Here is a 24,236-nt window from a genome sequence, read left to right as displayed (position 1 = left end):
TGCAGTATATACTATATACACACTGTAAGTCTGAGTCAAAGTAAACAGAATGTTAATACTCCCATTACCTGTTCTGCGGCATGCTCGGAATAAACCTAATTTCAGATAAACACGGCGGTATTATACTAGATGTTCCCAGAAATTGCAAAAATTATACCGTCATCCTCCGGGAAAAGGATACTGTACATAGTTCTCTTCTATTTCCGCCTGCAGGGTGAGGACGGACTCATAGCTCCCTTCTGTCTATGTCATCCTGCAGGAGGAGGACGGACTCATAGCTCCCTTCTGTCTGTGCCACCCTGCAGGGGGAGGACGGACTCATAGCTCCCTTCTGTCTGTGTCATCCTGCAGGAGGAGGACGGACTCATAGCTCCCTTCTGTCTGTGTCACCCTGCAGGGGGAGGACGGACTCATAGCTCCCTTCTATCTATGTCATCCTGCAGGAGGAGGACAGACTCATAGCTCCCTTCTGTCTATGTCATCCTGCAGGGGGAGGACGGACTCATGGCCGTCTTCTGCCTGTGTCACCCTGCAGGGGGAGGACGGACTCATAGCTCCCTTCTGTTTGTATCACCCTGCAGGTGGACAGACTTAGAAGGGTGCTATGTCTGGGTCACCCTGCAGGAGGAGGGGAAGACTTCATAGCTCCCTTCTATCTGTGTCACCCTGCAGGAGGAGGACAGACTCATAGCTCCCTTCTGTCTGTGTCACCCTGCAGGAGGAGGGACAGACCCCTAGCTCCCTCCTGCCTGAAGGACAGTTTTATAGCTCCCTTCTGTATGTGTCACCTGCAGGAGGAGGACAGACTCTTAGTTCTCTTCGGTCTGTGTCACCCTGCAGGAAGAGGGACACTCATAACTCCCTTTTGTCTGTGTCACTCTGCAGGAAGAGGGACAGACTCAAAGCTCCCTTCTGTCTGTCACCCTGCAGGAAGAGGGACAGACTCAAAGCTCCCTTTTGTCTGTGTCACCCTGCTGGAAGAGGGACAGACTCAAAGCTCCCTTCTGTCTGTCACCCTGCAGGAAGAGGGACAGACTCAAAGCTCCCTTCTGTCTGTCTCACTGCAGGAGGAGGGACAGACTCATAGCTCCCTTCTGTCTGTCACCCTGCAGGAGGAGGACATACCCATAGTTCTCTTCGGTCTGTGTCTCCCTGCAGGAGGAGGGACAGTTTTATAGCTCCCTTCTTTCTGTGTCACCCTGCAGAGAAAAGGACGTCTCCATTTTGGTTTGTACTTGCGCCTTAACTTGCATGATTTATGATTGATATTTACATGGCACCGACATGTCATACAGCGCTTTACATAGTTGCAAATTCACATTAACGTTAATCTCACACCTCAACGTACCTTAAAGGATCCCATAAAAAACGCAAAAAGATTATGTTTTGCCGCTGAAACTTTTGCTGCCTTTCTCTTCTTCCTCATGGTCTTTGGTGACGGTAAGCTCCAACCGCTGCCAGACTTGTTCTTTTCACCCAGGGGCTCTGCCCGGCCTCCCGAGTCCAAATGTGATTCACTCCGTGTCCTCCACATGGATCCGGGCACCCCCAGAGTTCTTCCATCAGCCCCTTCCTCTTCATCGCTGTCACAAACCAAGTTACCGGCACTGAAGGAGCGTTCCACCCGTACCTCCGGGATGGGTAAAGCGGGGCCTTTTTGGGAGGAGGGGTCAGGGCTGTCGGTAGGAGGGGCTCTACGGATCGCTACCCGTTTCCAATTTTGAGGGTTATCAGGGGAAAGGCAGGTTTCGCTGCCGGATTTACGGAGCGGGTTAAACACATGGAGCATCTGTGGAGAGAAGAGAATAGTGAGTCAGAATTCTTTTTGCAGCCATGAAATATCTTCAGACATTGTATATCTCTGGGGGAGATTCAATCAGACATCGGCATACACATTTCTCGAATGTTCAGTATGTAGGTACTTGGAATGCTTGTGCCAAATTCATGAAAATCCCGGCGACATTTTTATTGGCCGTACCGACGCGTGCCGCAACTTCGAGTAGCTCTTATTTGCAACATTTTTATTGTATGGTGCTATTGCTATGACAAATTTATAGATAAATACTTCCATATCGGTGATGACAAAAGTGAATGTAAATAAGAACATGTTGCAGTAAATCAGGGTTAGGCAGCCTTGGCACTCCAGCTGTTGTGGAACTACAAGTCCCATGAGGCATTGCAAGACTCTGACAGATACAGGTAGTTTTCCCACCGTTGGAGTGTCTATCCACTGCCTAGGCTGTGGGGTTGTGGTTTGTTAGGGTGGTGGTGCAAACTAACAGTGGTCTGGCTGGTGTCCTGGTGGTGCACCGCCCAGCTGTGGATGGCTTTGCGTCCAGCTCACTGTCATTGGTTGGCAGGAGTTGGGTGAGACGCCAGCCAGGGCGTCCCAGGTTGCCAAGAGCTGGGTGGGGAAATGTGTATGGCCCTTACACATTTCCCTGATGGCTCTTAGCAACCTGGGAGCTCTGGCTGGAAAGAGACCCAAAAACATGCCGCCTGAGGCAATAGCTTCAGGCTACCTCATTATAGGGACCTTAGCAACCTGGGTGCTCTGGCTGGAAAGAGACCCAAAAGCACGCCGCCTGAGGCAATAGCCTCAGGCTGTCTCATTAAAAAGGGACAACCCTGGCTTCTCTACCATTCTAAAAGGAAAGATGCTTACGATAGTTGTCAGAGTTGTAGCACATTCATTACTGGAATGTCCATTAATAATAGGTTACTGCCCTTTGACACATTACCACTAGACGCATCTACAACGTTCTTTATGGTTTCCAGGGACTATGTCTAAGGGAAAGCAGCTCACTAAGGGAACACAAGGGGCATATACATGTTACAATGAACCATAAGAGCAATGCTGAAGCACAGGCGCCTAGGAGCAAGGTGTACATGGAACCACAACTTCCACCACGTTGAGACCAAACAGCCCAATCCCCCTCAACCCCCCTGATCTAGTCCTACGGTCATTCAATTATCACATTTCAGAACCTCAACGGGCAGTCAAAGCTCAGTAATCCAACAGCTGAAGAAAAGCAGGGGGTTAGTACCAGAAGGGGTGGGGCTTAATCTTGACTTGCAGAGAAGTAATTGCTTGTGTACAGCCTACAATTTAAGGGGCTCCACAGGGAATGATAAAAAAAAAACAATTATAATCCTGGCCACTTTTTAGGCCAGGGAAGGTTGAATCAACCTTTGACCCCCACAGAGCTGTGCCTGATAAACCACTGTATTTTTTTTTTTTTTTTTAATATATAAAATGCTGTTTTTACCCTTTTTTCATGTAACCTCTTTCAGCTACTTCCCATCTACATGCAGTCTAGCATGGGGTGCACATCATTGCTCTGGACAAACTTCCCGATAGGAAATTGGTGGTCCATGCCATCACGATATGTATCAGCATGGCTGTATGTTGTCACCACCAGAGGTCCACCCACTACAGGCAGCCTACAGAAAACGACAGGAAGGGGGCGGAGACAAGACCAGTCACCCTGCACAAGGAGAGAGAGCATCATCATCCCCTCACAGCTACTTCCTCATGTATCACTTCTCTCTCACTTTTAGATTGTAAGCCGTCACGGGCAAGGCCCTCCATACCATCTTGTCTTGAATTGTATTGTATTGTGTTGTAATGTCTTCCTTATATTGTAAAGCGCTGTGCAAACTGTTGGCGCTATATAAATCCTGTATTATAATAATATCAGAGACAAGATCACTCACCCTGCACAAGGAGAGAGAAAGCAGCAGTGACTGGTCTTTATTATAGGAGGGGGCGGAGACCAGACCAGTCACCCTGTACAAGGAGAGAGAAAGCAGCAGTGACCGGTCTTTATTACAGGAGGGGGCGGAGACAAGAACAGTCACCTAGCACAAGTAGAGAGCAGCAGTGACCGGTCTTTATAACAGTGAGGTTTCACACTGGATTACTGCACAGATCTGGAAGAAATACACAAACAACACCAACATTCAAGGAAGAATACACATAATATACAATATTTCGGTGTCTCTGTTCATCTGAATTGAGCAAATTCTTCTCATCCAATATACAATTACATATTATACACAAAAGCACGTTTTTTAAAATCCTTTTTGCTGGCTTTTGGGGGGTTCTTTAGGCCAGAGGACAGTAGGTGGGCTACCCATCATGTGATCCCAGTGATTGGCTGTCTTAGTGGCCATATGATTAGGAGCCCATCCCAGTTATAAGCAATGACAGCTTGGCCACTGTGCTGGGGGCGCCAAGAGAGCATAATTTCATCGGGGCGTTAAAGCACCGTGCCATTCTGCCAGGTATAAGTGTATGGGCGGTGGCAAGGTGCTCACATTGGCACACAGTTTACTGTAAGCTATACAAGTTCACATATGTAAGAAAAGTCCCCTATGAAATGGTTTCTTTGGATGTTAAAGTGTTTGTCCACGTGCATAACAATGAAACCACAAAACATGGCAAACAAAGGGTGAGCGGTATACAGGACAGGTGAGACAGGACAGGTGCGTGCGGAGAATACCAGGTAGGTGGAAATACCCGGCACTTGTGTGAATATGGGCAGCTGATGACAGCGATACAAAAGATAAGGAAATGCTTCTTTCCATGCTGGATGAAAAGCCAAGCGGACCTCCCTGTATTATAATGTCAGAAGCATAATACCGTAACACCTGATACTCACCTCGGATGACAGATGAGCGGTCTTCTAACTAAACAAGTTATTATTATAACAATCATCTGTGGGACATTTGTATGACATGTTTAATTTGTTTGCTGTTCCATATTTTTACAGTTGCATTTCAAGTCCATATTTCTATATGGCTCCCTCTAGTGATTATCTGTGTGACGGTGACCACAATTGGCCTTTCCTGTTTAAGGTCAAGCCAAAAATGTATTTTTTCTGGTTTTGCACAGAGAAAGGATTAGAACAACTGTCTGTTTTTTATGGCTATCCAGAGCTCAGGAAGAGAGATTTATCTGCTGACAATGTTTTACCGGACAGGAAGTAAGGGAAAAAAATCATAGCTTCTACGGAGGAGATTAGAAGGAACCTGTTGCTTTGGGCTGTCACGTTATAATTTGTGGTCCGTGTGCCCACTGGAGAAATTCCCCTCACTTCCTGTTTTACCGGACATGAAATGAGGGAAAAGCACATTTGGACTGTCAAGTTTTAATTTGTGTTCCATGTGCCCATAGCAGAGTTTTATCCTCACTTCCTGTCCTGCTTACAATGTTTTACCGGACAGGAAGTAAGGGGAAAAAAAAATCATAGTATAAGCGTCCATGGAGAAGATTAAAGTTAACCTGTTGCTTTGGCCTGTCACGTTTTAATTTGTAGTCCATGTGCCCGAAGGAGAGATTTATCCTCACTTCCTGTCCTGCGGACAATGTTTTACTGGACAGCAAGCAAGGGAAAAATCATAGTATAAGCGTCTATGGAGGAGATTAAAGTGAACCTGTTGCTTTGGGCTGTCACGTTATAATTTGTGGTCCCTTGAGCCCACTGGAGATATTTCCTCTCGCTTCCTGTTTTACCAGAATTGAAATGAAAGAAAAGGCACATTTGGGCTGTCACGTTATAATTTGTGGTCCATGTGCCTATTGGAGAGACTTATCCTCACTTCCTGTTCTGCTTACAATGTTTTACTGTAGAGCACGTAAGGGAAATTCATAATATAAGCGACTACGGAGGAGATTAAAGTGAACCTGTTGCTTTGGGACGTCACGTTTTAATTTGTGGTCCGTGTGCCCATTGGACAGATATATCCTCACTTCCTGTCCTGCTGACAATGTTTTACTGGACAGGAAGTAAGGGAAAAATCATAGTATAATCATCTACGGAGGAGATTAGAGGGAACCTGTTGCTTTGGGATTTCACGTTATAATTTGTGGTCCAGGAGCCTACTGGAGAGATTTCCCCTCACTTCCTGTTTTACCGAACTTGAAATGAGGGCAAAGCACATTTGGGCTGTCTTGTTTTCATTTGTGGTCCATGTGCCCATTGGGGAGATTTTCCCTCACTTCCTGTCCTGCTGACAAAGTTTTACCTGACAGGAAGTAAGGGAAGATCATAGTATAAATGTCTACGGATGAGATTAAAGTGAACCTGTTGCTTTTAATTTGTGCCCCCCCAAAAAAAAATTGTAGTCTTAGTACCTCGGAGATACAGGTCTGTAGTTAACACACAGCTAACAGCAAACGGTTCAGAACGCCTCATCTCTATACTTGTTATGGGTCAGCACTTGTTATGGGTCAGCACTTCGGTACTGAAGCTGCTGGATGGGCTCGACAGCCAGAACTTTCAGGAAGGGTGGCCACATTGTGGAAATCAGAGCCGAGCACGCAGCAGGTGTACCGGTTTTCTTCTGGAATGCCAGAAGGTGCGGGAGAGTGACGCTATTGATTGCCGTCACCTTTAAATGCCGGCTATTGCTCAATCCCACCGCAGGCCCTAATCTGTCACACAGCCAGAGAAGAAAAGCATCAGATCAGAGCCGCCTCTCCACAGTTAATTGCCCACGGGGGCTTATGAGAAGAGAACTTTTACACAGTATGCGAAATCCTTTCAACGCCGAGCGCTGTTTACCAAAATATAACCCTGATAGAAGAACCCTTGTGCGGCCCCAGCCTCAGCGCCGCTAATTAAAGGCTTGCCAGGGCCAGGAAGACAGTGATTCAACCCCCGAGCGGCATGTGAGCTAATGCATTCACCTCCTCCCTGGAAGGAATGTCAGAGTCCTGAAAAAACCTTTTCTTCCCCCTACCCAGGACCCACGGACTGACACCGCAGAATGTGCAGCCGCAACCAGCGACGGGAGAACTCTGCCTAGCTCGCTTTTACCTATATTTACAGGGCGTCTAAAAAATATATACACACACACATATACATACATATTAGAATTTTCATACATTCTATCCCACTACTAATAAACACATCGAGCTAGAAGTTTGCAAACTGAATATATTTATAGGATGTACCTCAGTGCACTGACACAATCTCACTCAGGCCTGCGAATAAGCACTCCCTGGCGTCACCACTAACCAGATCCATCTAGAAGTCTGTAAACTGAAGATGCCCATAGACTGCACTTCCTCCATGCACTGACACCATTTTACATAGCCCGGGGAATACGCACTTCCTTTTATCACCACCCTCACAGAGCCTGCCTTCTGAACTACAATTAAGCGTCTGAACAATGTAACATTATCATTGCTTGCTGGAAGCAATGCATGATGGGTTATGTAGTCTTGAGAAATGGAGATTGCATCACATCAAGCAGCAGGGACAGAGACGCAAAGCACACTGGGGATCCGGGAAATTGTGGGAAGTGATGGGCAGACGGAAGGCAGCGCTCGCTACATAAGGGATTCTTCCAAAGCTTTGACTGCATTCTCAGAAACAACTGTATTCCTATCACAATGCTGATGTTATAACAGGAGAGGATATGCCGTGAGACTTTACAACGCTTTAAAAAACGTTTGCAAATGCACATTCTTGATGCCTGAACAGTAAATAGTTCCACCCTTAAGAGATAAGCAGATGAAGGCATTGTCAGGGGGAGTACTTTGATCTCCCTTACACATTACATAGCATGCATCCACGTAACATGAAAAAATACATCCGATGCCAGGTCCATGCTTAAATTGTCCTAAGGCAGGCCTTTAGGGCTTGTTCACACCAAATACGTTCCAGATGCATGGCAGTTACAGAACGCATCAAAAACGCATCCAATGTATTCCAATGGTATTTTGGGCTCTAGTTCACACCACAGCGTTCAGTTCCAGAGCATGTAAAAAACTGCAGAAAGCCCTATTTTTTTTCCTGCTCTGCAACTCTCAGGAATGCATCAGAAATGCATGCAAACACCCTGGAACACACTAAAAGCCCATTTTAGGCTCAAGAAAACAAAAACGCACTGGAACTCGTCAAAACGCATAAGTATGCATGTGCAGAAACACAAGCAGATCTGCTCTGCATTTGTTGTGAACAAGCCCTTACATCCTTTCAGTAAAAATCACAGCATCGTGAAGCTCTGCGCAATGATATCAGGTCATCTTACATTCATTAGTTAAACATTGTTTTCTTTTACTTATAATTATTGTTTTTCCTCTTCCTGGTTGAATGAGGCACTGGTGATGTAGACCTGGCCTCACAGATGCATCCTGGGAAGGCTACATTACCAGTGCCTTGCTGGGAAATATCATCTGTAAACAACTGCAACCACTTCCTGGTTGAGTGATGTAGCCCTGGCCTAGCAGGTGTGTCCTAGGAAGTCTACCTCACCAGTGCCTTCCTGGTCAATATAATCTGTAAACAATTGCAACCACTTCCTGGTTGAGTGATGTGGCCCTGGCCTAACAGGGGCATCCTAGGAAGTCCACATTACCAGTGCCTTCCTGGGAAATATCATCTGTAAACAATTGCAACCACTTCCTGGTTGAGTGATGTAGCCCTGGCCTAGCAGGTGTGTCCTAGGAAGTCTACCTCACCAGTGCCTTCCTGGTCAATATCATCTGTAAACAATTGCAACTACTTCCTGGTTGAGTGAGGCACTGGTGATGTAGCCCTGGCCTCACAGATGCATCCAGGGAAGGCTACATCACCAGTGCCTACATGGGAAATCTCAACTGTAAACTATCTCAATCTCACCAGATCTCAGGCTGGGGGTGGGGGAGCACTGTTCCCCCATAGATGTTGTGCACTGTCACATTTTCCAGGAGCCAGACCAGAGTTCCCAGAAGTAGAGAGAGAGACCGATTAGTCCGCCCTAATAAAAATGGTCACCGTTAAAAGAATGGGAGGAAAAGAAAAATAAGGCATGCAAAAAAACAAAAAAAAGATAGCAATTATCTCTAAGTATCTGTATATAAGTATTCTGTAAGTATTTTTTGCTTTTACTTACAATTACTGTTTTTCCACGTCCTGGTTGAGTGAGGCACTGGTGATGCAGCCCTGGCCTCACAGATGCATCATGAGAAGTCTATATCACCAGTGCCTTCCTGGGAAATTCTCATCTGTAAACTGCTCAAACTCCCTAGATCTCAGGGTTGGGTGGGCACTGTTCCTCCATAGATGATGTGCACTGTCACATGTTCCAGGAAGCAGACACAGAATTCCAGGAAGTAAATGGATCAATCCGCCCTTAGCAAAAATGGCCACCGTGAGAAGAATGGGGAAGAAAAGAGGTATGCAAAGAATAAAAAGCCGGCAATTATCTATAAGTATCTGTTTTGTAGATTCCCGAGTCTTGTGTTCTGCGTCCAGTCACCTGTGGTAATGCGGCGCTGGTTTCACTGTAACTGACCATTAAACACATTACACTGCATCCATTGTGTTAGCACAGGACATGAATTATGAATTGGAACAATGTTAAGATTCGATTATTCTGCACTATGTGGCATGTTTTCTTCTCTTCTCTCTCGAAAACTTCCTTTTAAAGACGGCTTGTTGTCATTACAGCGTCAGCCTTGTTATTATGCAAGGTAACAGGTTATTATATCATTACGTTGATGTTTGCTCGCATTGTGGCCTTTGTGATGCTTAACATGCCGAGCTTATGAAACACAAACACTGCCCTGGGTAAATAGCTATGCACTAGGCCACAATAAAGTGCACCTGGGGGGGGGCACCCCCCTGAAATGATGGCAGATAGTACAGGAAGCAATAGCTTCTTTGCTATGTGCAGGGTTTTTATTTAGTATTCAGCTGCTGCCGTCAGAATAATAATAAAATAAAAAAACAGCATAGGAATGCATGGCTAGATTCCTATTGGCTATTTCAATATCCAATAGCAAGCTAGCTATTGCACCCGCCCTCTGCTGCTGTCAATCACTAGAAGAATGACCTGATGAAGAACTTCAGGCCCCCCTCTGCTGATTGACAGCAGCAGTGGGCGGGTGCATTAGCTAGTTTGCTATTGGCTATTGCAAATTGAAATGGGGTATGCTGGGTTTTTTTTTCTTCTTCTGACTGATGGCGGCCGGCGGCTCCGATGTCAGAAAAAAAAACAAAAAACAACAGAGCAGGGAAAGGTTTACTCTGCTCGATCGAACAGTCTAAACCTTTCCGTGAAAAAATGTTTCTCTTCCGGGCGGCCGGGAGCCGCTACCTAATAGCGGGAGACTCGCGGAGCGTCCGGGAGAGTTGGGATGTCTGTATCACCAGCACACCGAAGTCAAATCTCCAACGAGTAGTCATTTTATTCATGCGCACAAATCTCGTCACAAAGCAACGTTTTGGGGGCCACTCAGGGTCCCTTCTTCAGGCATGCTTTGCGACGAGGTGTGTGTGTGTGTATCAATACAATGACCACTCATTGAAGATTTTACTTTGGTGTGCTGGTGATATACAGTGGTACCTCAGTTCGCATACTTAATTCCTTCCACGATTCTGGTCGCGAACCGAAACAAATTGTCACCTTCATTACCGCTCTGCACTTTCTTTTTACCACCATGCTTGCTCGGCAGTTTCTTTGGAGCCATGCTGGATTGAATAATACTGTACAGTACTGGATGCGCTAAAAAGCACACAAAAAAAGCTTCACAGCAAGTGTGCACAGGTGTGCCTGCGACCACAATCTCGACTAGAGGAAGCCACGACCACGTGTCAGGGCTTGTTCACACGACGTCCGGATTCTGTCCGGACCAGAACAGTTCGCTCCTGCACCAAAAATGCATCCCAATGTCTCCCTATGTGTTGGCCTCCATATGGCCTCCAGTTATCACCAGCGCAGTCCGTTCCGGTCAGAAAAAAATACTGCATGCCACATTTTCTCCGACCCGGAAACGCACAAACAACGTCAAAAACATAGCGAAAACGCGCTGCACAGCACAGCCCCACTCCACCTAAAAAAGGAACTGGAATGTGTCCGGAACGCGGTAAAAATGCACTGCACGCATACCACAGCGTCTGCAGATCTGCACCAGATCTGGACCAAAAAATGGTGTGAACAAGCCCTCAGGGCAGGGAAGATGGCCGCGGTCGTGTTCGTCACCCAATGTGGAGTTCGCGAACAGAAGCGTTTGTGAACCGAGGTTGTATTTTACTACTTGGATTTGAAATGGCGCCATCCACTACCACTGCAGCACCCACCCTAAAAAGGGACTTACCAGTAAGGAGTGCGGTGGGGACCTCTTTGCAACTTATTAAAGTGAAGGACTTTAAAGGGTAGGTTCACTTGAGAACTTACCCTTTAAAAGGTAAGAAAATGGACTTAGTGGCAGCACCCCGCCACCTCTCCCAGCACCTGATGCATATACTTGTGTGACACCCGCCCCCCCCACCCCATCAGCCGGTGTACACTCCATACACCGTACTGCACAGCCCTGCAGTATGTAATGAGCATAATGCTTGCATGTGATGAGTGCTCGTTATTCAGCACAGTCACATGACCATGCTGAGCAATAACAAGAACTTCTGAACCGGGGACAAGGTACTGGAAGAAGCGTTCCTCATAGTCACATGACCATACTGACCCAAAGAGCACTCATCATTTGGGAGCATTATGCTCGTTGAATACATCAGAGCTGAGAACATGCTGACCATTGAGCAGCCACCATTTGGGAACATTATGCTGGTTGAACAGTAGAAAGGCATCATGGCACACTCACAAACTAGCATGTAAAACAACTTGTCTCACCACTAAGGACAATGACAGAGGTTTGGATACACGTCTTCTGCAAAGGATGTGTAAGCCGCACTGCCGCGCCAAGGCACCTCTTATAGTGCGGTCCTAACTCTAAGAGGTGCCTTGGCGCGGCAGTGCGGCTTACACATCCTTTGCAGAAGACGTGTATCCAAACCTCTGTCATTGTCCTTAGTGGTGAGACAAGTTGTTTTACATGCTAGTTTGTGAGTGTGCCATGATGCCTTTCTACTGTTCTACTGTTCAAAGCCCATTTCGTGTGCACCTTACTGTACAACTGGTAACAAATTGTTGAGTGCGTTTGTCGTTTGTTTTGCATTATGCTGGTTGCACACTGCAGGGCAGTGACCATGCTGACCAATGAGCACCCATTTGGGAGCATTATGCTCACTACATATTGCAAGGCTGTGACCATACACCGAATGGCTGGGGGGGGCTCACACAGTCATGTGCAGCGGAGTGCTGGGAGAGGTGGCAGGGTGGTGTCAGTAAGTACATTTTCTCACATTATGAGAGAAGGTGAACTTACCATTTAAAGTTTTTACATATTCTTAATATGCAGTAAAAGAACTTTAATACAAGCCCTCACTGACCTATGTAGCTGCCTGTACTGTGAAATAATTAATCCTCAAAGATCACAGCTATGGTTCTTCGCCACTGGGCCGCGGCCTTAATGCAGCCATGACATTTTTCTTCTTAGGTTTAAATATGTGTTCAGGTATTTTCTTAGGGCGCAAGGGTTTTCTAGATGGCTCCTAAGGGTTATGGAAGCCTATTTCAACTATTTTGGACCTGTCCTTGTGGTAAAAAATTTTTTAGGGGGTTCAAATAAAGTACATACACTCACCTGATCCTCGTTTCCCCGGGCTTACCCATCTCCCTCTCTGCTCTGGCTGTGTTGTGTAATGTCCCTCAGCATCCTCACATCTAATGCAAGTCAATGAACCTGTATTAGACGTGATGATGTCAGCGCGGCTTAGACTGCTGAAGCCGGGGAGAGAAAAGGCTGTGGGGACCGGACTAGCAGGCAAGCAGGACCGACAATCAGGCGAGTACATCTGCCTTATTTAAGCCCCTTAGACAAAAGGAGCACTTAACCCTTGCAGTGCAGAGGTAGCCAATCAGACGGTTCCTTGCATAGATGTCAGTAGAGTTAAAGGAGATTGAGCAATCAGATTGTAACGTGTGTGGCCAGCTTTCGGCCAATGGCAAAACCCCCATGCACAGGCATGCACGCCCATGGAGCCGCTTCCAGGAGGGACAGGTGCTGTGTGTAATTACGTGCAGCCGCCTGTACATCCCTATGAGAGGGCACAGCTGCACGCCGACCCGAACCAGCAGACCCGTGCACGTCTGGGTGTCCTCGTATGGACGTCCTCTGTCTGCGTCCCTGTGCGGGTATGCAGACCTGCATGGACATGCAGGTTGGGGTGTAGCTGCATCCTCCCATAGGGATGTACAGGAGGCGGCATGCAATTACCTCCCGGGAGCAGGCCTCTGCATGTGTGTGTGTGCATGCCGTAAGGATGTGCATGCCCATGTGAATGAGCCCTTAAAGTGTCACTCCTGCCCTTGCTGAGGTGAATGATGGGAAGTCTCATTAACAGGGCCCTGGACAGCAATACAAACCTAACAGGGGTTCTAATCCTTCTTCAATCTATCCAATACTAATAAAAAGGTTTTGGGTGGACATACATGGAAGACTTTCAGCTCGTTACCCCTTCACCATCCAGAAAGGCAAAATACATTTTTCAGCATCTGATAGTTTACACGACCGGCGGCGTGTCTAACATTTCAAACAAGATTTATATCTGTTTATTCCTGTGAACGAGCGCACAAATATGCATCCGATTGAGACAGTTCTGCGTTGTTTACAGACGTCATGGACCCCATGCATGCAGGCCCCGTGCTCCAGCACACATATGCACTGCACAGCTATGTATGTGCTTGCTTGTGGATGTTTGCTTCCCGTTCCCATTGTTTACATGAACATACAGCTGTTCATTGCTAAACGATAATTATATTGCTTACAGCAAACACTTAGCAGGGCAGCAGAGAGTGCCGCAGGGCAGGAAGTGCAGGGATGGTGACAAAGCCATGTTCTGGCACTGGAGGGGAATGATGGATAATGTGTCTGTAGACGAGCAGGCCCGGAGAAGGGATGGCCACACGCTGTGAGAGGACCAGACGTGGCTGTTGAGAGTGACATATGTCATCTATGCTGATAGGATATTGTAGGGGCCTGAAGACAGTTTACAGAGGCAGATCCGGATCTGTGGAGAGGCAGCGGAAGGTGCATGCGGATAAAAACAGGTCGGTTGGATAAGCAGGCATGATCAGATTAGTCGCTAGTACCCCTGGCAAACCGAGGAAGGATAGGCTGGGGTCCAGGGGGGCATTTTCCCCACCCCTAATGTATGTTGGGCTGCAGAGATGTCAGCCTGGGAGAAGGGTTGCCTTGGTGCCCAACTTGCAGCCCTTTAGTGTTTGGACTGTGTCCCTCCGGCCCCAGTAGTGGAGCCTTGATTTGTAAAGGGGCCTTTAATAAAAGCAATCTCTAGCAGTTTTGTGTAACTTGTCACAGTCTCCCACTGACTCCTACGGCCCGACCCTCCCAGTCTCCCACTGTCTCCTACGGCCCGACCCTCCCAGTCTGAGAGCCTGACTTTCCTAGTCTGCACAGCAGCCCTTTGATATTTTAAGTGCAGCCGCCAGGCCCCATCAGTCAGTAGTGGGAGCCTTGAAAAGCTACCTTTAATAACAGTAATCCTTAGCAGATTCTTGTAACATGCCCCCCAGTCTCTGACTGTCTCCTACAGCCTGACCCTCCCAGTCTCTGACTGCCTCCACTGCCCTTTGGTGTTTGAATGTGGACCTTGGACCCCAGAAGTCAGTGGTGGGAGCGTTGATTTGTAAAGGGGACTTTAAGAACAGTAGTCCCTAGCAGTTTCTTGAAACATGTCCCCAGTCTCTGACTGTCTGCTACAGCCTGACCCTCCAAGTCTCTGACTGCCTCCCACAGCCTGACCCTCCAAGTCTCTGACTGCCTCCCACAGCCTGACCCTCCAAGTCTCTGACTTGTTAAATTGTCGCCCCTCCCAATAAAATAATGTCTTATCTCTCTGTATCCACAAAACACTAATAAACAACATCAACCAACTAGTCAGTCAGTCACTATATGATGGAACGGTCAGTTGGGCTGGTCAGAAAACGACAGATCTCCTTCCCCCGACCTCTCCATTCATATAAATAGAAATGTCCAGCTGAGCAGAATGTTCCTGTTCATGGATGAGCTGCCGGCCCTAATCAGGACATAGGAAGAATGTCTTCTATGCAAGGCAGATATTGTAGCAATGTTGTATACACAATTATAAACTGATTTGGCACTACAATGGAGTACTGCATGCTGCATTAAAAGGAGAACTATGAGGTGAGTCATTTCCACTCACCTCATAGTTCTAGCCGACCTGTGACAATGAGACTGTCACAGGTCGGCTCCGTAGATCGGGAGGTGAGCGAACACATACCGGGTTCGCTCACCTCTCGATCCTGTCACGGCTCTCTGCCGTGACAGGGGAGGGGCTGGATTCCCCTCTCCCCGCTCCGATCTGCCAGCGCTGACTGGCGGAACGGACGGGGAGGGGGCGGGTACAGCTGGCTCTGCCTCTAGATAGGCAGAGCCAACTGTCACTCACGCAGCTGGGCGCATCCCGACGTCCAGGTCGGGATCCGCTCCGGCTGCGGCGTCTCTCGCCGTAGCTCGCGGTATACTGAGCTTAGGGTAACGGGAGGACGCTAGTTTGTGTCCTCCCGTTACCCTAAGGAGAGCTATGGGGAAAAACACTGACCCCATAGTTCTCCTTTAAGGCTGAACTCCAGGCAAGCAGCTAAATAAACTCTGTGCCAACTGTAGTATGAGCCAGAGGATTTAGAATGAAGCCCAGACACTTTTCTGATTTATATACCCGAGTCAAACAGCACAGCCAGGAGGGGGACACCACTTTCCTTGTTAGAGTTGGGGAGCACAGTGGTGTCACCTACCTCCACACATCCTGCTAATGGACAGTGAAGAAACAGGAACATTCTGATAGGTCATCAATTCTGCTCACTCAACATGTTCCCTGTATGAAGAAGACCTGATTGCCTCCTAGTGCTGCTGCTCCCTCTCCCAGTCTAAGTGCCGCCGTGTAGATTTGGTCATACACCGACTGAATTTTACGCTGATCCGTGGGTGGCCCTGCCAGCTCGACAAAATTTGAATTTTCAATCCACTTTTGTCAAAGGATCCGAATGGAAAATTGTAAGCCCTACAGGGACTGCAACCAATCAGGTGCAGTCACGTGTCAGGTGTTCTGATAGCTGCGGGCGGCGGCTGTCAGAATACAATAGCTGGCAGGGGAGATTCCTCCATCCGCACTCTGTAGCATGGATTGGGGGGGGGAATTGCGATTTTCATGGGCTAAACAAGAATAATCTTACAGTATATGGCCAGGCTTAGGGGACAATAGGTGGCTGATATCAGGCAGATGTATGTAGGCTGCATGTAAAAGTTCATCTAATTAATTTTAAAGGTTACGTTCACCCCAAGCGCGCATTCACACCCGCACCACGTTCATGCGCACTCGTGTACTGCATTTGCCACACATCCCCATTGAGTTTCATGGGGCCTGAACGAGCGACCAATGCGGCAAAAAAATCCCTTCACGTTCTGCCTTTTTTTGCTTCTGCGTTTTAATGTGCACAAAAATGCGCATCTCCCTGGCAGCGTTTGGGGGTGCCATTAGAAATTAAGGGCAACAGAAACATGTTGCTCTCTGTCAATAAACAAACAAAACCTACGTCTCTATTGCAAATCTATGCGTGTCTGAAAACATCCAATAAAATATCGCAACACATTCCGTCAACGTGCATTTGGTGCAGGTGTGAATGCGGGCCAAGTCCCTATTTACACCTACGAGTACTGGGAACAAGCTTTGCGTTCGTGCGCATTTTGTTCCCGTGTTGGCTGCACGCCCCTATTGGTTTCAACTCTATTGCGTATATTTTAATTCGGCTCGCTCGGCCGTGTCATTCATTCCCAGATCCGTTCACTGCCTCTGTGAATGAGAAAACTCCCATCAACCACTGCAGCAGAGGGACTCATAGGGCTCAATGGAGTACAAATGCTGTGACGGTGACACTTGTAGTCCTATCAGGACTTCCTCCAGCTCCATAACTCACTACGGACCTGGAGAGAAACAGTCTGCGGCAGCCAGAGCATTGCACCCGGCGCAGTTGCAAAGCTATGCATTTTTTGTTTGTTTTTGCAATACAGGTACATTATTCCATTTTTTCCACACAAAAAAAAAGTGGAATACGCCTTTAAGGAAATACACGCCGGCATTGAATTGTGTATTTTTCATGTCTGCTCAGAGTTCAGCTTCAATGGGGGACACAATATATTTGACGAGAGGCAGATATGGTGACATACAGAATAATGAGAGCTCTGGTGGGGTCAGGCAGATAAGAGGAGAGCTGGCGTATGGGATGGGGGCTCAGTGATAAGACTGTTTAGGGATAGGGGAGGGGTATTGAATAGAGCTTGCGTATCCGATGTACAGATAGTGAAGCGATGGTGTGTGAGCATTTTATAGACATATTAGTGATGGCTACAGGCAGAATGCAGCAGATAATGACACTAGAGGGGACGGCGCTGGGAAAACAACGGAACGGGAAGACTGCGGCATACTGGGGCTAGTAAATGTTTCCATGTACATATTTACTAAATCAGAACAGTCTGAAAAAAGATTCGTGAGAAAAGCGATCGTTCATTAATGAGAACCCAATCGCTAAAATCTCATACAAGCTTTAACTCGTCAAAGCTGAGCTCTGGTCACATGACCTTTCATTTCAATATATTCCTCAACAGCCACGAAGGATATAGAATGACAGCACTCGAGTGTCAAAGAGATGACGACTTATAGCGGAACTCCACAAAACTTTCATTTAAATATATATTCCTCAACAGCTACAAAGGATATAAAAATGCACATTGTACGCACCAAATGCCTTCGCCAACCCAGATATTAAAAATTGTAGCGACATCATCACTGTGCTGTACATAGACTGTGCAGAGAGCAGGGCTGTGGGAATGGCCATCAGGCTCCACCTACTACAGGAGTGGGCAGAGCCAAGACCAGTCACCCTGCACAATTACAGAGAACAGTGAGCAGTCTTTATTACAGGAGGGGGTGTAGACAAGACCAGTCACCCTGCACAAGGAGAGAGAGCAGCAGTGACCGGTCTTTAATATAGGAGAGGGGCAAGACAAGACCAGTCTCCCTGCACAAGGAGAGAGAGCAACAGTGAGCGGTCTTTATTACAGGAGGGGGCAGAGACAAGACCAGTCTCCCTGCACAAGGAGAGCAGCAGTGGGCGGTCTTTATTACAGGAGGGGGCAGAGACAAGACCAGTCTCCCTGCACAAGGAGAGAGAGCAACAGTGAGCGGTCTTTATTACAGGAAGCTCCAAGTCACACACTGGATCACTGCAGATCTGGAAGAAATACAGGAATCTCACCCAAGATTCAAGGACGAAAGAGTCCAGCTTTAAGTCGCACCTGTGGGACCACACCTCCTGGCTCTGCCTCTATTCCCACTTATGCGTAACGGAAGACAGGCAAATGTCTCATCACCGTCATTCTCGTTTAACTATCTGCCCGTCTATGGCTAGCCGCAGGGCTAAAGTATACCTGAAATTATTCATGGCTTGGTAGCTTATGATTAACCTCTCACTGACACGCGCTTCAGCAGCAATGCTTCAGTATGAATGTTCCAAAATCAAGGCAAATGCCAACCAAGGGTAATTGGAATTGTTATAGGAGGTTACAAATCTCGCGGGTGGCTGAGCCCCTCGGTGACAGATGTACTCGCTGAGGCTTGTATGCAATCAGTAGAGTTACAGAACATCACAAAGTGACATTGAGCTGTGTGTGGAGGTTACAGCATGGAGGCATTCAGCAGAAGGAAGGAATGAATGGAGGTAAGGGTTAAATATCTATCCCTCCATCCATCCATCCATCCATCCCAGGACAGTGGACAGGAAGACAAATGCACGTCTTCCATAGCGCCGGAACATGTCGCTGCTTTAGTCCCATTTTTGGCAAACCTTCAAGAACTCCAGCTTTTTTAAAAAGTTAACCCTTACAGTGAGGCCACCCCCGCACTGCAAGGGTTAACTGATCGTTTCGGTCTAGGGGTGAAAATAAAGAATAATACTCACCCGATCCTCGGTCATGAGGCAGTGACCTCTTACCTCTCTCTTCGCTCTGGCTGTGGTATGTCCCTAGGCGTCCTCACGTCTAATAGACCTGTATTGCATTAGACATGATGACATCACAGGTCCTTAGACAGCTGGAACCCGGGGGAGAAGAGGCTGCGGAGAACGGTCTAGCAGCCAGGGGGGTATCGGGTGAGTTTCTTCTTTATGTGAGCCCTCTGTGCAGTTAATCCTTGAAGTGCGGCGCGCAGTGATCGGACGGTCACTGCAAATTGTTTGTTTGGCTATCGGGCAGAGTGGGGCACGTGACAACTGCTGACATATGCACATGCTGCAGGACTGAGATGCCACTACAGCTCTCGAAGCTTTAGGCCAGCGAGGCGGGCCCATTTAAAGAAGAACTCCAGGCATTTAAAAAAAATTACCCCTTGCAGTGGGGCTACCCTGGCAGTGCAAGGGTTAAGTGCTCATTTTGGTCTAGGGTCTAGAATAAAGAAGATGCACCTCAGTCCTGTGGTGGTGACTACCACTAGACCAAAATGAGCACTTAACACTTGCCATGCCGATGCAGTCCCTTTGCAAGGGTTATTTTTTGCATGTCCAGAGTTCTTCTTTAAAGATTGAGAAAAAGCTGAGATCATTTCGGGCACATGACCTCTAACCCCGCATAAAATGAAGTGGCAGAGCGCCAGCAATTCTGAAGGAAACTTCGGAGGGAACCAGCTACTAGATGGCTCGATTAGTCTTCCACCGCTCTACCCAGGTGGGATGACAGATTCGGAGCTTCCTCTGGCTTTGCCTTGCCCAGGCGTAGTTCACCATCTTTTGGGTCCCGCTTCACAAACTTCCCCTTGCGCTTGCAGTGTGCCCTCCTCAGCCCTGCCGGGGTGGGGGAGATAGGCTGGCGGTGCGCCCTCAGCCCTGCCGGGGTGGGCGAGATGGGCTGGTGGTACGCCCTCCTCAGCCCTGCCAGGGCGGGCGAGATGGGCTGGAGGTGCGCTCTCCTCAGCCCTGCCAGGGCGGGCGAGATGGGCTGGAGGTGCGCTCTCCTCAGCCCTGCCAGGGCGGGCGAGATGGGCTGGAGGTGCGCTCTCCTCAGCCCTGCCAGGGCGGGCGAGATGGGCTGGAGGTGCGCTCTCCTCAGCCCTGCCAGGGCGGGCGAGATGGGCTGGAGGTGCGCTCTCCTCAGCCCTGCCAGGGCGGGCGAGATGGGCTGGCGGTCCCCCCTCCCCAGCCCTGCCGGGGTGGGCGAGATGGGCTGGAGGTGCGCCCTCCTCAGCCCTGCTGGGGTGGGCGAGATGGGCTGGTGGTGCACCCTCCTCAGCCGGAGCGCATTCAGCCCTCACCTTTATTGCGTCTCAGGGTTTTGCTCAGCCCTATGACTCATACCTACATCAGACTCATTGGTCCATGTTTCAAGACAGGGCGGGTGGGACACAGACATGACCACAGACCCCTGGCACGGGCCCTTCCCCTTCATCTGTGCAGCTAGGGTCTGAAAAGAGAAGATGTATGGCTGATCTGATTTCAAGGTTCCCCACCTGCACGCCCGTGTACTGGTATCTTTAATTGCACACACAGTGGTCTGCTCCTAGCAGAGGTCTGTGGATGTATACTGGAAAAGGTATGGTACTGGAGGTGAAGGATGAGTAGAGAGCTGGCACAGAACAGAGGAGTATGCTGTATCACTGGATATAAGGTTCTGGAAGCACGGGGTGTGAGAGGTAACTTCTGAGATATATTACCTGCCGATGGAACACTGACTGTTGTTTCCTTCCCCACCGTTCCTGTGCTAGAAGCTACAATCTATTGAGAGGATAAAGATAAATCACTGATGAGTTAGGGAATGGTGGCAAGAGTACAGAGATGTAGTGCCTTGTAATTATAAGAGTACAGAGGGGGGGTGGGGACTCAGTGGAAGATTAATAAGTATATACACTACCTGCTCTACACATAGCAAAGGGCTGCTGTTGGTCAGCTGTAAGGCTGGCTTAAAGATGGACTCCGGGCATTCAAAATAATAATGAACCCTTGCAGTGGGGCTACCCCAGCATTGCATAGGTTAAGTGCTCATTTTGGTCTAGGGGCCGGAATAAAGAAGATGAACTCACCTGATTCTCGGTCCTTGCAGCAGTGACCGCTCACCCTCTGCACCAGCAGTGTAATGTCCCTTTGCATCCTCACGTCCAATACAAGTCAATGGACGTGATGACCGCAGCAGTACTGGAGCCCAGGGGAGAAGAGGCTGCGGGTCCAGTCTAGGAGCCAGGCAGGGCAGAGGATCAGGTATTATTTTTTTTAATTTTAGACCCTAGACCAAAACAAGTATTTAAAACCTTGCAGTCTAGAGGTAGCCACACTGCAAGGGTAATTGTTTAAAATGCCCAGAGTTCTTCTTTAAGCTGGCTAAATGAAATATATATATCTCCCCCATCAGCGTGGATTGAGGATTCTCCTCAGCCAGCTATTGTATTCTGGCAGCTTATGCCTCTGACTGTCAGAATACCTGGACAGTGACTGTAGCTGATTGGTTGCAGTCACTCACAATTTTCCATCCGGCTATTTTGGCTCAAGTCATTCGAGAAAATCGACTTTTGTCACGCTAGGTGGCACTGGCAGGGCCACCAATTGATTGAGTTTTGGTCGATTCAGCAGGAAGCGGACAAAGTTTGATCCGCGTAGGACCAACTCTATACAGTTGGGAGATAGAGGGACAGCATTAGGAGGAAATCAAGTCTGCTGTATACACAAGTGATGACAGGAGATATGTTGAGAGAGCAGATCTAGTGATCAGCTTGTTCCTGCTTCTTCATTGTCCAATTAGCAGGCTGTGGTGAGGTAGGTGACACCACTGTGCTCCTTACCTCTCACACAGAGAGTGGTGTCACCCTCCTGACTGTGTTGTTTGACTGAGGTATATAAAATCAGAAAAGCATCTGGGCTTACTTCTAAATCCTCAGGCTGATACCACACATGACATAATGTTTATTTAGCTGTCTGCCTACAACAGTGTTTGCCAACCTCTTTTCAGCCACGGCGCTCTTTAAAGATATTAACTATCATGAGGCACCCCAGTCTAAAATGTAAACAAATGATAAAAAAAGAGCACATGGTTCCCCTGGAAATCTATTCCAGAACATTATCCGAGATAGGGGTCTGGCAAGGAGACCTGATGCACAAACACAAAAAAGTGGGGTCCCCCTTCACATCAGAGTCTCGCCTTCACATCAAGAGCACCCCTTCACATCAGAGTCTTCCCCTCACATTAAGAGTCCCCTCCGTTCACATCAGAGTCCACCTTCACATCAAGAGCCCCCTCCGTTCACATCAGAGTCCACCTTCACATCAAAAGCCCCCTCCGTTTGCATTAGAGCCCCACTTCGCATCAGAGCCCCCTCCGTTCACATCAGAGTCCCCCCTTCACATCAGAGTCCTCCGTTCACATCAAGAGCCCCCTCCGTTCACATCAGAGTCCCCTCCCTTCACATCAGAGTCCCCTCCCTTCACATCAGAGTCCCCTCCCTTCACATCAGAGTCCTCCCTTCACATCAGAGTCCTCCCTTCACATCAGAGTCCTCCCTTCACATCAGAGTCCTCCCTTCACATCAGAGTCCTCCCTTCACATCAGAGTCCTCCCTTCACATCAGAGTCCTCCCTTCACATCAGAGTCCTCCCTTCACATCAGAGTCCTCCCTTCACATCAGTCTCCTCCCTTCACATCAGAGTCCTCCCTTCACATCAGAGTCCTCCCTTCACATCAGAGTCCTCCCTTCACATCAGAGTCCTCCCTTCACATCAGAGTCCTCCCTTCACATCAGAGTCCTCCCTTCACATCAGAGTCCTCCCTTCACATCAGAGTCCTCCCTTCACATCAGAGTCCTCCCTTCACATCAGAGTCCTCCCTTCACATCAGAGTCCTCCCTTCACATCAGAGTCCTCCCTTCACATCAGAGTCCTCCCTTCACATCAGAGTCCTCCCTTCACATCAGAGTCCTCCTCTTTGACATCAGAGTCCCCCACTTTCATATCAGAGTCCCCATCACATCAGAGGACTGAAGCTGTGTAAAAATGTCGAGGCACCCCTGAGGAAACCATGAGGAACCCTAAGGTGCCCCTTCACCCTGGTTGAGAAAGGCTGGCCTAGAGTTTAGCGTATTTTGTGGAGCTGCGTGGTGCCAACAGGGCCATCCATGGATCGAATTGCTGCTGAACCAGCTTAACTATTCCAGGAACACTTCAAGTAACTAAAGTGCAGTAAACCAGATGGACTTTACATCAGCAGGCCCAGCAGAATCTGGATTGCGATTGGTTCTTACAAGTACCGTGCTTTGAATTTAGTAACTCTTGCCCCTATTGGTTGGAATAACTGAAGAGAAGCAACAATGTGTCCACATGAAGAAGATATTAGAGGGAGGATGAGATGCTCGGTATGCAACAATGACTTCTCTAAGCCTGATGACGGGGCTAACGATACGAAACGGCTCGCAATTACGTGTACGCAAAGCGCATAGTAACAACTATCATTTAAAGTCATTTCCAGGAACACTTTTCTGCCGAGTAGCTGTTTCTCAGCTTCTCACGCACAATGTTGTCTCAGAGGAACGCAGAGACTCCAATATCATTTTTGTTTTTGCCATAAAACAATTTTTTCCCCCCATTTTAAAAAAGCAGAACCAAGAACAAAAAACAGGAAATTTCTAGGGACCCGTCCTAGACCGAGTCCAGAAATCTGACGTCTGCTATGCATAGGGTGACGGAAGAATACCAGAGGACAGAATTGCTCCACAGATGTAGGAAGTTGTATGCAGCAATGGGGATCTGCGGGTCAGCACAGCACTGAGATGCATTAGCTTCCCATTGAAATACCGAGTGCAGCTGGAACAGCAGACACAATGCACTGCCATGCCGAAGGACAATACACAGCTGATGGGAGGAGAGGTAGAACACGAAGGCTTTTGCTGGCTTGTTGCTTCTTCTAGGTGACTTAGAGGACAAAAGGTAGCACCGTGTAGGTGTAATAATTTGTAATTATGTGTGTATGGGGGTAATTAGTGTAAGAGCAGAAGAGCTATACACGAATAGGGGGGGGGGACAGAATCAGGGGTATAAAAGCCATAATCCAAAAACATACAGGAATAAGCAGTACAGGAATAGGATCGTATACAAGAGCCATATGGGCATTGGGAGTGCAGGACTAGGAGTATAAAGATATAATTAAGAACGTATAGGGATAAACTAGTACAGGAAGAATGGTATACAGGATAGTATACAAGAGAGATATAGCCAATGGGGGGTGCAAGGTGCAGGAAAATTGGTATACAGAATGGTATACAAGAGTGATATAGGCAATT

General features: G+C 48.0%; 1 protein-coding gene and 1 long non-coding RNA gene across 2 annotated transcripts in view; one reads left to right on the top strand and one right to left on the bottom strand.

The window, feature by feature from the left end:
- The window catches only part of LOC108793750 (regulator of G-protein signaling 3-like), a 77,856-nt gene that overhangs the window by 42,962 nt on the left and 10,658 nt on the right, over positions 1-24,236 (bottom strand). Inside the window, exon 2 of the mRNA XM_018564775.1 lies at positions 1,349-1,789. Coding sequence (XP_018420277.1) covers positions 1,349-1,789 — 441 coding nt within the window. The remainder of the gene's footprint in view (positions 1-1,348; positions 1,790-24,236) is intronic.
- Positions 1,715-13,197, top strand: LOC108793751. The gene is made up of 3 exons (XR_001941669.1): positions 1,715-1,791; positions 12,089-12,099; positions 13,187-13,197. It is a non-coding gene; the product is annotated as an uncharacterized LOC108793751 (long non-coding RNA).

Source organism: Nanorana parkeri, unplaced genomic scaffold, assembly GCF_000935625.1.
Source record: "Nanorana parkeri isolate BGI_ZX_2015 unplaced genomic scaffold, ASM93562v1 scaffold779, whole genome shotgun sequence".
NCBI classification, from domain to species: Eukaryota; Metazoa; Chordata; class Amphibia; order Anura; family Dicroglossidae; genus Nanorana; species Nanorana parkeri.
The sequence above is the reverse complement of the archived record's forward strand: the minus strand, read 5'-3'. Positions and strand labels throughout refer to the sequence as shown.